The 15,047-nt window shown below is 46.1% G+C and overlaps 1 protein-coding gene across 14 annotated transcripts in view; it reads left to right on the top strand.

The window, feature by feature from the left end:
- PKNOX2 (PBX/knotted 1 homeobox 2) overlaps window positions 1-15,047 on the top strand; it is a 691,764-nt gene that overhangs the window by 349,294 nt on the left and 327,423 nt on the right. For 13 of the 14 annotated variants that reach the window (XM_073320703.1, XM_073320717.1, XM_073320702.1 and 10 more), the window contains one exon: window positions 9,655-9,763. The exons of the other annotated variant lie outside the window; for it this stretch is intronic. In XM_073320703.1, the coding sequence (XP_073176804.1) occupies window positions 9,677-9,763 (87 nt within the window). In that variant the 5' untranslated portion in view covers window positions 9,655-9,676. The remainder of the gene's footprint in view (window positions 1-9,654; window positions 9,764-15,047) is intronic. 14 annotated transcript variants of the gene reach the window in all.

The following is a 15,047-nucleotide window of genomic DNA, read 5'->3' as shown; positions in this document are numbered from 1 at the left end:
GAGGTGGTGAAATCTCCTTCCTTAGAGCTTTTGTAGGATCCATAAACTTGTGATCTTCAAATGGCTTTCCTTGTGCAGTTCTTTACACAGAGTTTCCAGCAGATATTCACAGTGCTCATCATCGCTGGTGATATTTGACACTTTCACAAAGTGAGAAAATTAGGAAGCCCCCTTGAAGGAAATGTTTAGTTCATGGTTAATCTGGGCTTGAAAGAATCTTTGTAATTAAAAAAATGTGTTTTGCTCCAACAACTCCTGGTCTCCTTCCCCCCACCTTCCCCTGGGGCTGCAGCCAGCAGCAGAGAGTGGGAGAGTTCTGTCTGCCACTCAGCAGTGACTCCTCCGGGATATGGATAGGGTCTGAAAATTTTTTTTTCCAGTCCTCTTGTGCTTGAGGGGGCTGGGAGGGATATGTGAAGCACAGTCTCAGTTGTGTGTGTGTGTGTGCACAAGTGTATAAGAATGTAAGTGTGCGCATTTAGGGGCGTAACCCTTCTGCCCGGAATGTCAGCAGCAACAAGGACTGGCTCAGTATCTACGAGCTCCTCTTGACATTAAAAAACAATCGGCTCAAGCCCCACCCAGAAATCTGGGAAAACTAACTACTACCCTAGGGTGCTTCTCAGAGGCAATACTTGTCCACTCAGAAGCACTGAGTCTGTGTGGAACAAAATAAATCTATTATAAAGAGGGAGAGGGAACCCCACAGTGCGTCAAAAGTGTGCAGACCATAAGTAAACACCTGCCCCACAATAGCTTCGGCAGTGTCCATGGTCTCAGTGTGCGAAAGTCCAAAAGATGAATGTCCCTTTAACATGCCACTCCCTTTCCCTCTGCTGCACCGTTCTCATGACTGGTTGTCTGAAGTCAGTCATGTCACAGACTTCAGGGTGCGTTCATGTGGGTTCACCTCCCATTCCTGAAGAGGGCAGGGTTGCTGCCATGGCTCACCATGGCTGTCACTGTTGTCTCTGCCACTGCTTGCTGCAGCTGCCTTTGCTGCTCCTCACTGCTGTCTCTGCCACTTCTGCTTTTACATATGCTGCCACATTGTGAGGTTCCACCACTGAGCCCCGTTCTTGGTGATTTCAGCAGGTAGTGGGGAACTTCACTGCTGTCGCATCCTCTGCATTGTCTTACACTCAACACTGTCTCCACACCAGGTCTAAAGTTCCACCCCCTAGACCTGCTCAGCCATGATTACAGCTCTGGTGATCGCTGGTAGGAGTAAGGACTTTAAAGTGAGTCTGACCAGCTTTACCTTTAAACACTGAAGGTGGCGGGATAAATAGTATCTAGGGTTCTTTAAACACAGTCCATAGCAGTAGACAGGAACACTTGTTCCTTGTCTCCTGGTGGCCCCAAACAGCCAAAATTGAACATTTTGGCAAAGCAGGTCTGTCTGCTGAGCATCTAGCAGAGTAGGTGTGTCTATGCAAATATAGTCTTTTCCCTCAGTTCATCAACCGATGGCAGGGGAGAGCTCAGTCAGACCCTGCACCTTACAGAGGGAAGGCTGTATCTTGTTTGGAAAATTCCATATATTGACAGCAGAGGAGGGAGAAGCACTTTTACAGGGGGCTGCAGGGGATTTTGCTTCTACAACATCATTAATATGCTGAAAATGTAGCTCAGAGATTCAGAGACAAACTGCTGGGCAGCCATTGCAATGCAAAAGGCAGAGCCTGTTTGAGCAGCCAGTCTGAGATCATGCCTCTTCCAGCCGGGTCTTGGACTCTTATGAACAAAATGTAGCATTCTGGAAAAGGAGAGAGGTCAGGACACTTATCTGATGAACTAAACAGGAGTTTCTTGCAAGAAGAATGGCAGAGTTCTCATGATTGCGTTTGGTTGTATTCCTCAGCTCTCTCCCAGGAGCATTTTCAGGGGGTCAGCAGCAGTGGTAACTTAGGTGCTCTCCTTGACCAGGCTTCTCCACTTCTTGAAAACTCCTTAGGGATCTCATTGCATTCTATGACAGGTTTCAGAGTAACAGCCGTGTTAGTCTGTATTCGCAAAAAGAAAAGGAGTACTTGTGGCACCTTAGAGACTAACCAATTTATTTGAGCATGAGCTTTCGTGAGCTACAGCTCACTTCATCGGATGCTCCTTCAAAGCTGGGATCTCTTGTTGCTGGCCAAGGGTTCCCTATAGAAGGAAGTTTCCCAGTTACCTTGAAGGTCCTAGTCATCTGGAACATATTTCTGCACTACCAGGCGTGTCCCCAAATTCACAGGTAGACACCGACAATCTTTAACATTTTCCTGTCGTCCTACTCCAACACCTGTTGCCCAGAGTCTGCCTGTCTGTCTACATTCCTATATTGCATCCTCCATCATGGTATCTGAGCACCTGAGGGATGGGTCTGAAGCCCTGCCAGGCAGGAGCTCCAATGAAACAGTTTTCCAAAGAGTTCAACTTCTGTTCTTCACCTATAGTTTTACCTTTGCATCTAAAAGGAAACTGCATCAGAACTCAATCAATATAGCTATCCATAAACTTCCTGTCTAGAAACCCGAGTGCGGAGGACATGAGCTCCTTCCATTAGGACTCCACCTATGGGCTTATAGGAAGGGATGTTTTAGCACAGTACTAACCAGAGGACTGAACCCAGAAATACCTTTCCCAAACCCTCTTTCCTTCTGAACCTTTTGGGGTTGGAGACAGTGGAACCTGGAACTAAACTAGTTCTGATTTTGGTTCTCTTTTTGCAGACAAAATCCTGCTCAGGCTTTTACTGCATCAAAGCTAACCCCACTGCTGGTCTGGAAAATCTCGAGAATAAACTTATGTTTTCAGACCTTCCTCCCCGCCCTCTCTACCACTGCAAATATGTAAGCTACAAAGAGCTCCAAGGCCCCCAAGTGGAGAATGCAGCACACACATCTGGAAGAGTCCTTGACCCAACCTAAATGCTGCTCCATGCTAGCAGGAGGATGTAGCTCTCCCTTGTTTGGCTAGCCCTGGTGCCTTGAGAGTTCACAGTTGGACTTTGTTTATTGTGCTTGGAGGGATAGTCCATCACTAATTCAAGTGTTTGAGGATGTGCCTCTCAGGCACGGTGGAATGAACCCTTAGCAAAAGACAGCCCCTGCCCAAAAGCCCATAGAGCAGCGTTTCTTAAACTGGGGTCTGCAGACCCCTGGGGGTCCACAAGGGTACTCCAGAGGGTCCGCCAGCCCTGCTGATCGGATCCTCCTCCTCCCTCCCTCAGGAGGCACTGGGAAGGAGCGGGAGGAGCGGGGACCGGGACTACTTGGGGTAGGGGGCGGGAAGAGGAGGGGAAGAGGAGGGGCAGAGGGTGGAGGGGAGCGTGAAGAGGTGGGGCGAGGATGGGGCCTTGGGGGAAGGGGTGGATTGGGGGTGGGCCCTGGGGCTGAGCTGGGTCTTGGAGGTCCACAGGAAATTTTAAATCAAAATGGGGGTCCTCGGGTTGCTAAAGTTTGAAAACTGCTGCCATAGAGACAGGACAGATAAAGCATGGGAGAAAGGAAGTTTTGTTACCTTTATTTTCGAGTTGAGGAACTGTCACCCAGAGAATTTAAGGAGGAGATTTTCAAAGGCACAGAGTGCAGTTAGGTGCCTCTATGCCAGTCCTGCCTTTGAAAATCTCTGTCTCGGTGACTTGCTTAAGGTGACACAAGTATTGTATCTCCTGAGGCCCAGTCCAGGGCCTGAACCCTGAGCTAAGTTCCCTGTAAGCTGCGTGGCCACGTGGCTGTGCAGCAGCCTATTTAGAGCCATGCAGGCGTGCAGGGAACCCAACCTGCCAGGGCTGGGGCAGCCCAGCCCAAACCCAGTCCGAGCCAGGGCAGCAGGGACCCAGGCACAGCCCGCCCCACCCCCACCACATGAATTGTGTTATGTGCACTAATTTGAAGGTGATGTGTCACACATCACCTGCACATCGGTGCTCATAACACAGTTCCTTCCGCACATGGGTGGGCAAAATGAGAGGGAACACCCACCCTGAGTCCATCCTTCCTCTCAGTCTTTCTTTTTGGAATACATTATTTTTAGATTCCGTACCTCCATATTTGGCCATCTCAGAGCCATTGCTGATATTGCTTGCTCCCTTATTTATGAATGAGGCTAGCTTTATTTTTCCCTCTTATTTTCTAGTTGTTCTTATCGTCCGGTGTTCTCAGTTCATATAATGCTAAATGAATGGTCACTGCTAGCAAGCCTATGAATTATTTCCACAGTCATGTACAATTCATTCCTCTTAACAAGAGGTAGATTCAAGATTCCTCTGCCCGATTCTCTACCTTCTGGATGAGGAGGCTGCCCATTACCATAAGTCTGTTTGCTACCCTATAGACTTTAGAGCTAGTTAAAGCCCACACAAGGCAGAGTGTCTTATAGTTTCAACTTCCAGCAAGTTTTTGTTCTCACAGCCCTCAACAGCACTTAGCTCCCACTGAGTGCCCCTGAGAATAGAGGCACTGGGGAGTGAATTCTCTGCCCTGACCCTAGTGCAGGTGAGAACAGCCTGGCAATAGTCCCTAGGGCCACTGCCTTTGGCCACCCATCACCTTGACACATTGTGTCTTTGATTTCTTTGTAGATGTTCTCCGGCATTCTGCAGGGAATGATTACAAATTCTCTTCTTCTCCTCTGTCCTGATACATTTGTTCATCCTTCACTATCTCCTTCTGCATCCATAGCTTGTGCTCTCAGCCTGCTGCATGTGCCCTGATGATGATAAATAGGATTCACTTTCCTTGACTTGTTCCAGAACAAGGGCTTGATCCAAAGCCCATGGAAGTCAACGGAAATATTTTCACTGAATTAAATGGGCACTGGGTCCCCAGAAGGGACACCAACTTACATTTAATTCTTATAGGGTCCTTTTGGTCTTTAAGCACATGTAGGGATGTTGCCCAGACTCAGTACTGAATTACTTCGGAGCCTACAGAAGCCATTCTGTGCCTCAGTGGTACTTCTGACTCCTAGGTATGCCCTGTTCTTTCTTTGGAACCTGCCAAGATCTGTGTATTTTGCTGTTGCTCTCTTTTTTCTTAGGAATTTAGTTCTTTGCTGTCTTCCTCGTCACTATTTCTGAACATCCCTAACAGAGCATTGACTGTGTGCATTGCCTCTGCCCTTTGCCAATTAGATCTACAAGGCACTGAACACTGTTATTTTTTCCATTGATCTGACTCATTCTGGGAACCCTGCATAGGACGCTACAGAAGGGAGTATTGTGCCCCTCTATGTGCAGGTGGTCACTCTGGGTCAGGCAAATAACAGTCATAAGAACACCCATATCGGGTCAGAGCAATGGTCCAGCTAGCCCAGGATCCTGTCTTCCGACAGTGGCCAAAGCCAGATGCTTCAGAGAGAATGAACAGAACAGGGCAAATGAGTGATCCATCCCCTGTCGTTGACTCCCAGCTTCTGGCAAACAGAGGCTAGGGACACAGCAGAGTGTTGAATCCCTGCCCCTCCTGGCTAACGGCCGTTGATGGACCTCTCAAGCTCTTGAACTTATCTGGCTCTTTTATGAACCCTGTTATTGATTTTCAGAACAGCAGCCGTGTTAGTCTGTATTCGCAAAAAGAAAAGGACTTGTGGCACCTTAGAGACTAACCAATTTATTTGAGCATAAGCTTGAAGTGAGCTGTAGCTCACGAAAGCTCATGCTCAAATAAATGTGTTAGTCTCTAAGGTGCCACAAGTCCTCCTGTTCTTTTTGCTGATACTTCCTTATTTACCTTCTGTACATGCTTTTATAGACCTCTGTCATATTCCCCCCCTTAGTCGTCTCTTTTCCAAGCTGGAAGGTCGCAGTCTTTTTAATCTCTCCTCTTACGGAAGCTGTTCCATACCCCTAATCATGTTATTTCCATTCTCTGAACCTTTTCCACTTCTAATATATCTTTTGAGATGGGGCAACCAGATCTTCACACAGTATTCAAGATGTGGGTGTACTATGGATTTATACAGAGAACATAATAATGGCCAGACTGGGTCAGACCAATGATTCATCTAGCCCAGTATTTTGTCTTCCAACAGGGGCCAGTGCCAGGTGCCTCAGAGGGAATTAACAGAAAAGGCCATCAAGTGATTCCTGCCCCTAGAGGCATTAGGATATTTTCTGTCTTGTTATCGATCCCTTTCCTCATGGTTCCTAACATTCCGTTCGCTTTTTTGATGGCTGCTGCACATTGAGCAGATGTTTTCAGAAAATTGTTCACAATGAGTCCACGATCTCTTTCTTGAGTGGTATTAGCTAATTTAGACCCCCATCATTTTGTATGTATGGTTGGATTATGTTTTCCAATGTTCATTACTTTGCATTTATCAACATTGAATTTCATCTGCTACTTTGTCGCCAAATCACCCAGTTCTGTGAGATCTGCAGTCTGCTCTGGACTTAACTATCTTGAGTAATTTTGTATCGTCTGCAAATGTTGCCACCTCGCTCTTTACTCCTTTTTCCAGATCATTTATGAGTCAAAGCCAGACTATTGCAATGGTGAAATCTTTTGAAGGTTTTACACTTCAACAAATAACTATGTACTGTCCACAAGCTTGGAGGCTTTCCCTCCATGGCTTTTGTTCATTATCAAAAAATAACTAAGTGTCTGCTCTCTGCCAACCTGATTTCCCTTCCTCTAGGATTATTTATTCAAGTCATAATGCTGACTTGGTGACGTCACAGTCAGTGCATGGCAACAAGCTGTGATACTGCAATGGCATCAGCACAAGAGGCCACAATTGGTCCCACCCCAGGGCTGCTCCATTGATTTGGTCTGGAGGGATGAATTTAGTCCAAGATTGTTGCCCCCCTAAATGACGAAATTGGAGAAGCTCTGCTGGAAGACAGAACACTGCTGATCAAACTCCAGCATTCTTTCTTCAGAGTTATTTAAAGTAAACTAGTACTGGACTATAAGGTGGATAGAAAGCTGGCTAGATTGTCGGGCTCAACGGGTAGTGATCAATGGCTCCATGTCTAGTTGGCAGCTCGTATCAAGTGGAGTGCCCCAAGGGTTGGTCCTGGGGCCGGATTTGTTCAATATCTTCATAAATGATCTGGAGGATGGTGTGGATTGCACCCTCAGCAAGTTTGCAGATGAAAGTAAACTGGGAGGAGAGGTAGATACGCTGGAGTGTAGAGATAGGATACAGAGGGACCTAGACAAATGGGAGGATTGGGCCAAAAGAAATCTGATGAGGTTCAACAAGGACAAGTGCAGAATCCTGCACTTAGGACAGAAGAATCCAATGCACCGCTACAGACTAGGGACTGAATAGCTAGGCAGAAGTTGCAGAAAAGGACCTAGGGGTGACAGTGGACGAGAAGCTGGATATGAGTCAACAGTGTGCCCTTGTTGCCAAGAAGGCCAATGGCATTTTGGGATGTATAAGTAGGGGCATTGCCAGCAGATCGAGGGTCATGATCGTTCCCCTCTGTTCGACACTAGTGAGGCCTCATCTGTAGTAGTGTGTCCAGTTTTGGGCCCCACACTACAAGAAGGATGTGGAAAAATTGGAAAGAGTCCAGCGGAGGGCAACAAAAATGATTAGGGGACTGGAACACATGACTTATGAGGAGAGGCTGAGGGAACTGGGGATGTTTAGTCTACGGAAGAGAAGAATGAGGGGGGATTTGATCGCTGCTTTCAACTACTTGAAAGGGGGTTCCAAAGAGGATGGCTCTAAACTGTTCTCAGTGATAGCAGATGACAGAACAAGGAGTAATGGTCTCAAGTTGCAGTGAGGGAGATTTAGGTTGGATATTAGGAAAAGCTTTTTCACTAGGAGGTTGGTGAAATACTGGAATGCGTTACCTAGGGAGGTGGTGGAATCTCCTTCTTTAGAAGTTTTTAAGGTCAGGCTTGACAAAGCCCTGGCTGGTGTGATTTAATTGGGGATCGGTCCTGCTTTGAGCAGGGGGTTGGACTAGATGACCTCCAGAGGTCCCTTCCAACCCTGATATTCTATGATTCTATAGAGACAGCAGTTATCTCCTGCATAACTCTGTGAAATTCAGTGAAGAAGTTACCACAAAAATTAATGTTTCTGCTGCCTCTGGGATGTTAGGAATAGGACTCTGAGAAATTGTGGAAAACATATTTTTGCAAAATGCTTCAAGATTTTTTCCTGCATTTTTTGCGTGTTTGGGTCGATGAGAGAGTGGGTTTATGCAAAATGATATCTTGTGTTTCTAGTCTGAAAACAATTTCTCTTGTTAACAGGACCACTTCCTCTCAATATTTCCCTCACTTGCAGTTAGGCTCATAATTGTTTGCATCCCACAGGCAGAATGGTTACCTGGGGAGCAAAGAATGTCGTCTCTATATGTCTATTACATGATGATAGGTAAAAAGGTAGAGCGATTTTTCAGTTTGCCTAAAGCAGTAAATCTCCTAGATTTAGCATTGTTTGGGGTTATTTTTTAATACTATAATTGTATATGTTTGGGAAGGTTTTGAATCAGAAGACAGCGGATGGAATTGAAACTGACTTAGTCATTCAATGTTTGACTAATTGGTGACCCTGTACTCTTCTGTCCTCTTGACAGATTTTCAAATATATTGTTGCAAGTTGCACTGTGACTAATGTTAGTCCCAGGCTGATATGGCACGAGATAAATGGCGCCTACCTGTGGGGAGAATGTGCATGATGCTATAGAAACATTTTTAAAAGTACAGTAGAGTTGGTTGATGCAATGGCTTCGTATTTGTTTACTCACACAATAAAGCAAGACTTTGTATGAGCTTTCAAATACACAGCTTCTCCATTACCTGCAGCATCAACTGAAAAGCTCCTTCTGCTCCCAGCACCTTTGAGAACTCCCATCTGCAATGTCTGAAAGGCCAGTGAGAGTTCCCAGGCTGCCTGGAGGAGAGGAAGGCTGAGTTTCAGAGCTCCAAATACAGGTAATTACGAAAACTCAGGAGTTTCTAAGATGAACCCAGCACCTCCTCTAACATGCACTTGAGAAGTTTCTTGGCTCTGTGGAAAACCCCAGGACTCATGGTTTTCTGTGTTTTACACATTCCATTGCCAGGACAATTTCAATGGCCATGCAGAAGCAGAGAAAAGAAAAAGCCATGATCACTGATCATCTTCTGAGTGAACTCCTGCTAGCCACTGGACTCTGGAGTGGACCTCTGCTCCTGTGTCTGAATCAGATTGTCAGCTTTTTCAAGCAGAAGCCATGCCTTTCCTTTGCTTCACAGCACTGAGGACATTGGCAACTGACAATGAACAATAGCAATGCTCGTTCCTCTACTTCTGACTAATATTTCAGGCCAGGGGCTTGAGCTGATCACAAGCTTGAAATATTTCAGGACATCCCCCCTCTCACCCAGTTTCCGTTGGCAACATGACCACCCCCTGAATAGTGAGGAGATGGATTTGTGTTTTCATAGTGTGTCTTGGAGTCAGGGTTTCGGATTTGTACAGTTAGCACAACTATGCCACCTCAAACCACAACCAAAGGCAGCCATCACCACCGAACTGATTTGAGTCTGAGTAATTCTAATGGCAGGAGCTCATTTGTAGGGGCCACGGAGGGAAATGACTCAGCAGGCTGAGCCCATTGGCAGGACCAGTGCAGCAATGGTCAGCGGCATTCGCTCGGGAGCAGGCAGTGTCTCATCTTTTGGTTAATCAAGCTGAACTTTCTCCCATCAACAGGTTCTAGATGTGAATCAATCCCATGATGCAACATGTCTCCCCAGCACCAGCTCTGACAATGATGGCCACACAGAGTGTGCCCCCTCCCCCTTACCAAGACAGCCAGCAGGTGAGTGTGCTGCAGAGCTCACATCCAACACCACCCTTCAAACATGCAGCCGCAGCCGCAGCCGCAGCGAGGCTTGCCCAGGGGCTTTCCATGCATTTCCACTTACAGCCTTTGTAGAAGAGTTTGGAATGCTGCAGAAAACCAGCAGGGGACTTAGCACCAAAGAGAAAATTCCTTATGAATCGGTATTGCTGCCAAGTGCGAAGCAACATTGATTCTGGCAAGAAATGGAAGGGTCCCACATTGTTATCTAGAACCAAATGCAGATGAAGTTGCAATGCATGACTGGACTTTGTTCTGTGCCCTGCTCTAACCAAATATATCCCCAAATGCCAAGATCATACCCTAGGCGGCATATTACCAAAGGTATTTAGGTGCCCAAAAATACACATAGGCACCTCCTGGGATGTTCAGACACACCTGAATAAGTTTGTAGCTTGACTCCCATTGACTCTAATGGGAGCTATGGGACTAACTTATACATATGACTTTGTAAAACCCACTGGACACCTAGCTTCATCTTTAGGCACCTTAGAAAATCTGGCCTGGCCTAACTTTAGACTCCCAAGTGTGAACATGTTACCCTGGGATCTTTTGTGCCAGAGTCCAGAACACAGGTTTGGGAGACAGTCAATGGCATTTAGATTCCTAAGTTCCTAAAATGCCTTTTGAAAATGCCATTTAAGCTCCTAAATCAGTTAGATGTTGGGGTGACGCTGAGCACAGGAACGCCTAAATCACTTTACAAAGCCTTACACACTTTGAAAAGTTGTGTCAGTAGTGTCATCTGATATTCTTCCCAAGAGGGAAGGGGTATAAAGAGGGCACACAGAGAATGGCTTTTTGCACAATGTGCTTGATCTGAAAGAACTCACTCCAAGATAGCGTGAAACTTCACCCCTACGCTGGGTGAAAGTGCTTTGCCTTTGGGACTGTTGGTCCTATCTCTTGGTCCTTTTTAAAATTGTTACTTTTGCACCTAATCCGTTTGAGAAAGGAAGGATGGGTAGTGACCTTTTTTAATTCGCCCTGGATTCCAAAGAGGAGTTTCTTTACCAAGCACTGGGATAAGCAGGAAAAGTGCTCAGCTCTCTGTAGCTGGCGTATACAGTACTTGGGAGGAAAGGGCTGGGGGAGGGGAGCTGGAGGCCTGCCAGCTGAAAGGAGACACTGCTGCATTGCTGAGTTAATTCTCTCCTTGGAGAACTATAAAAGATACAAGCTTAGAAAAGACAGCTGTGGACTCTCCGCAACTCTGACCCATACCTGCACCCCACCATGTCAATCCCATTGAAGTCCTCAGACAGCTAAAACACTAGCCAAGTACTTTTCTGTAGATAGGTCTAATGCAAAGCTGGCTAAGGGATCAGCCTGTGTTTCAGAATGCAGCACCAGTGCGGCAAACGTCCTGGAGCTGGGTGAATATCACAAAACAGGTCCTGGGGGTTGCGCTCTGATTTCAAGGTGAATTTTCTTTGGCGCTGCTCAAGCCCCTTCTGTAGTTTCTTTCCAGGGACTTTTGAGCAATGTCATAGTCACTGGCAGAAAGTTAAAGTGAAGCTGAAAGCTCAAGTGCTCACACCAGGCTGGAGTGTTTCAATGGTGTGCAGTGGGGCAGCAGAGATGTGGCGCTCCCAAATACCATCCCCAGTTCAACTAGCCAAACAAGGACCTGAGCAAACTCTTAACCACATTCACAGGCAGTTACTTTGTGCCAGCATGGCAACAGGAAAATGAATGGGGGCTCACACAGTAAACATTACAATAGCCTGGTGTTCCCAGGAACCACATCTCAAGGAGTGCTGGGGGGGCACCCAGAAGGAAGGGTTTGATTTTTGCAACCCCCCTAATCCTGTTTATCTGCTCTTTCTCCCTGAGGTGCTACTTCAAGCCCTGCTGTTGATTCCATCAGTTACACTCACCCCAAAAGGCACAGGAGAGAAAAGCAGGTGGCTTATGTGCCCAAAATCGAACAACCAACACAGATCAGATTTTGCATGTCAAGCATCAAATGCTGGCAGCAAATGCTTCATTATAAAGCCACAAAGTTCATTTTAAAAAAACCAACCCTACAACATGTATTGAATAAATGTGGAGAATGACTAAGTGTGAGGAAACCGTGATCCATTCAGAGTGAAAATCAGCAAATAAATTATTTGAATTTAGATGGTCTAGTTCAAGCCAGGAACAGAACAGCAAAAATATTTACCAATCAGGAGTTAGATTAAGTAGACCACACAATTCTAAAACACGAGTGTTTGCTATCAGACCCATTAGACCTCCCCTTGAGGGGAGGGATAGCTCAGTGGTTTGACCATTAGCCTGCTAAACCTAGGGTTGTGAGCTCAGTCCTTGAGGGGAGCCATTTAAGGATCTGGGGCAAAAATTGGGGATTGGTCCTGCTTTGAGCAGGGGGTTGGACTAGATGACCTCCTGAGGTCCCTTCCAACCCTGATCTTCTATGATTCTATGACCAAGAGCATGTATATGCAAGGAAATCTCAGGACTTCTTTATTTTGCTGGATCCTGGGTGCAGTAGGTGGCAAACAAGTCTAGGGGTACTATGACAAGATGGAAGTGGGTCCAGAAACTCTTCTTTTGTAACATGGGGTCACAGTGTGAAAAGGTTGAGAAGCGTTAGGTTCAATGCACTGAAGCCACGAGAAGGTGGAGCTGTGTGAAATATTCATAACAAAACTAAAAATGAGGTTGTGGCATTTCTATGGAAATGGAACTTGGCAGTGGGCGACGAACACACAGTGGGCATGCAGTGAAGTGAGCGTGGCAGTGGGCATGAAGTGAGAAAGAAGCACAGTATTGTCTCTGCTCTTTGGATGCCCATACAAATGCTGAGCTGGTTTCACAGTGCATTTTCTAGTTGCAAACTGGATTGGTTGGGACAGTCATATAGTTTAAGTCATATTGTATTATTTCTGTTTCCCTGATTTAGCTGCTTTCCAGAGGCCTGGCTGACTGTTTCTCGGAGTCTGGAGTTAAGTTGTACTTAGGAAGATGGCCAGAAATATGGTTCTTTTACTGACACACAAATAATTAGACAGCTTGGAGTTAGAGTTGGTGGAGGTGAAAGGGTTCAAATCTGGACCCCTGGTAAGGTTCCTCTTGAGTTTCATCTTCAGAGTTAAGGCTGGGCAAGGGTTGGGTTCAAGTTTGATGGCACTGGATTCCTGACATCCAGGGACTTATCTGAACTGGCTCTGGAAAACAGGCCTGGACTTTATGCACCAAACCGAAGAACAGCTCCTTCTCCTCTCTGCCCCATGACCCCAATATTTTGCAGAAAAGCAACTTTTCAAGGAGGTAAAAATGCACGGAATGAAACGGTAAAGGCTTTTCCATTCAGTTCTGCATACTTACGCCCTCACCCCCCATCATGTGCGTAGCACAACTTGTAGGTTAACAAGCTAGAAATATGAACCCTTTAACTAAATAGAAGCTAGGGGAAGAAACCATAAGAAAATGTAAACAATGTTTTGATTTATTTTTTAAAAAATTGGCAACCTATCTCAGGGAAAAAATACTTCCTATATAATGTGGCTCTAAGGGTTAGAACAAACCTCTGTCCAAGTGCAAATAAGGATTTAGTTGTTATAAAGAATGTCTGCCAAAGTACCCAAAAGTCTTAGACATGGAGTTTTGTGACATTATTTAGATTCAATTGCTGCAAAATACCAGGGGTGCTTCACAATCTGTGCTGGGCTCTTTGGGTCAACACACCTACCTTTTCTAAAAGCAGCTGCATTAGTGGCTCTGTCATGACAGGGGCTGAAAAGGCAGCGTTTCCATCCATGGTGGGGCTAGGTTGGGCACAGAGCTTTGTGTTCAAAGCTGAATCGGGAGATTCAGATCTGATAGTGCAGAAATCTCACCAGCTTTTCTAGTAGGTTTTAGCCCAGTTTTGACAGGTGCCTCATGACATCAGCTCTTCTGATATATTGTCTGCTTGCAACTGAATCCAGAGAACAGATCCCTTTGTGCACTGGAGCTAATCTGGAACCAGCGTACTCCGAGCAGGTTCTGATGAAGAGCCTTGAATTGGAAGCCGGGGCCTCCTCCCTAAAAATTACAGGGGTTTGGAGGTGAGGGTTGGGTTCGGACCCACCAGTAATTATGTTGTTTACTCTTTAACGTGTCTAAGCCACTCTGTGACGTGGCTGGGAATCAGTCATATCAAAAAAATTGTGACCGTCAAAGCAGATAAGAACCATAGAGGCAGTTCAGTTCCTGGAAAACTGGTAGGTTTCTTTTTCTTTATCTACGAAGGTGTCACTCTCGTTGTCTCAGGGTTCCTTGCAAGGCACAACAGTGAGTGCACATGAGAGGGGTGTGTATTCCAACCACCACTGTGTTGCATGGTACCTTAACTAGGGACCTTTTAGTGCATGCCAGCTAGGTCTACATGGCCAGCTAACATGCAACGCAGTGTGGTTTAGAATTCACACCCTCTTGCACATACCGCTGCACCTGTAGACAAGCCCTCTATCGCTCTCATCAGTTGCAGCGTGAGTGGAGCTCATCCAAATAATGTATTCAGTGAATTTAGAGCTAGTGTTCAAACAATTCCAGAAAGCTTGTCTCTCTCACGAACAGAAGCTGGTGCAATAAAGGACAGTACCTCACCCACCTTATCTCGCTCTTATTCCATTTTCAGTTATTTGCCCATTTTTATTCTCAGAAGTTTGTTCGTAGTCACTTTAGTTTTTTCTCATGTTAGTTAATTCCATCTCTCACAGGCTCTGGGGGGTCACCCTGGGGAAGCTGAACCCCTTTACTGAATTCAATGCAATAAGCGTGTTGTCCTTTTTGGGAAAGAAAGTAATCACTTGGCTTGCTGTGCTCTTTATTTCATCTCCCACTTTGATCTGTTCTGTTCCCACTCCCCGATCTTGCTCCCTTGCATGTTCCCTGCTCCCTGCACTTGTACATACTTTCCTGACATCTAATTCCCCTGGTTTCCAGGACTCTCCCTGTGGCAGTTCCCATTACTCTTCCCAAGTGATGGCTCCCCCTTGTGGTAGTTCCGGTCCCTGGCAATGCTTTATGTTTGTCCTCCCAGTCTTAGAATCATAGAATCATAGAATATCAGGGTTGGAAGGGACCCCAGAAGGTCATCTAGTCCAACCCCCTGCTCAAAGCAGGACCAGTTCCCAGTTAAATCATCCCAGCCAGGGCTTTGTCAAGCCTGACCTTAAAAACCTCTAAGGAAGGAGATTCTACCACCTCCCTAGGTAACGCATTCCAGTGTTTCACCACCCTCTTAGTGAAA

Source organism: Lepidochelys kempii, chromosome 22 (genome assembly GCF_965140265.1).
Source record: "Lepidochelys kempii isolate rLepKem1 chromosome 22, rLepKem1.hap2, whole genome shotgun sequence".
NCBI lineage: Eukaryota > Metazoa > Chordata > Testudines > Cheloniidae > Lepidochelys > Lepidochelys kempii.
This window is presented reverse-complemented; position numbering and strand designations above follow the sequence as displayed.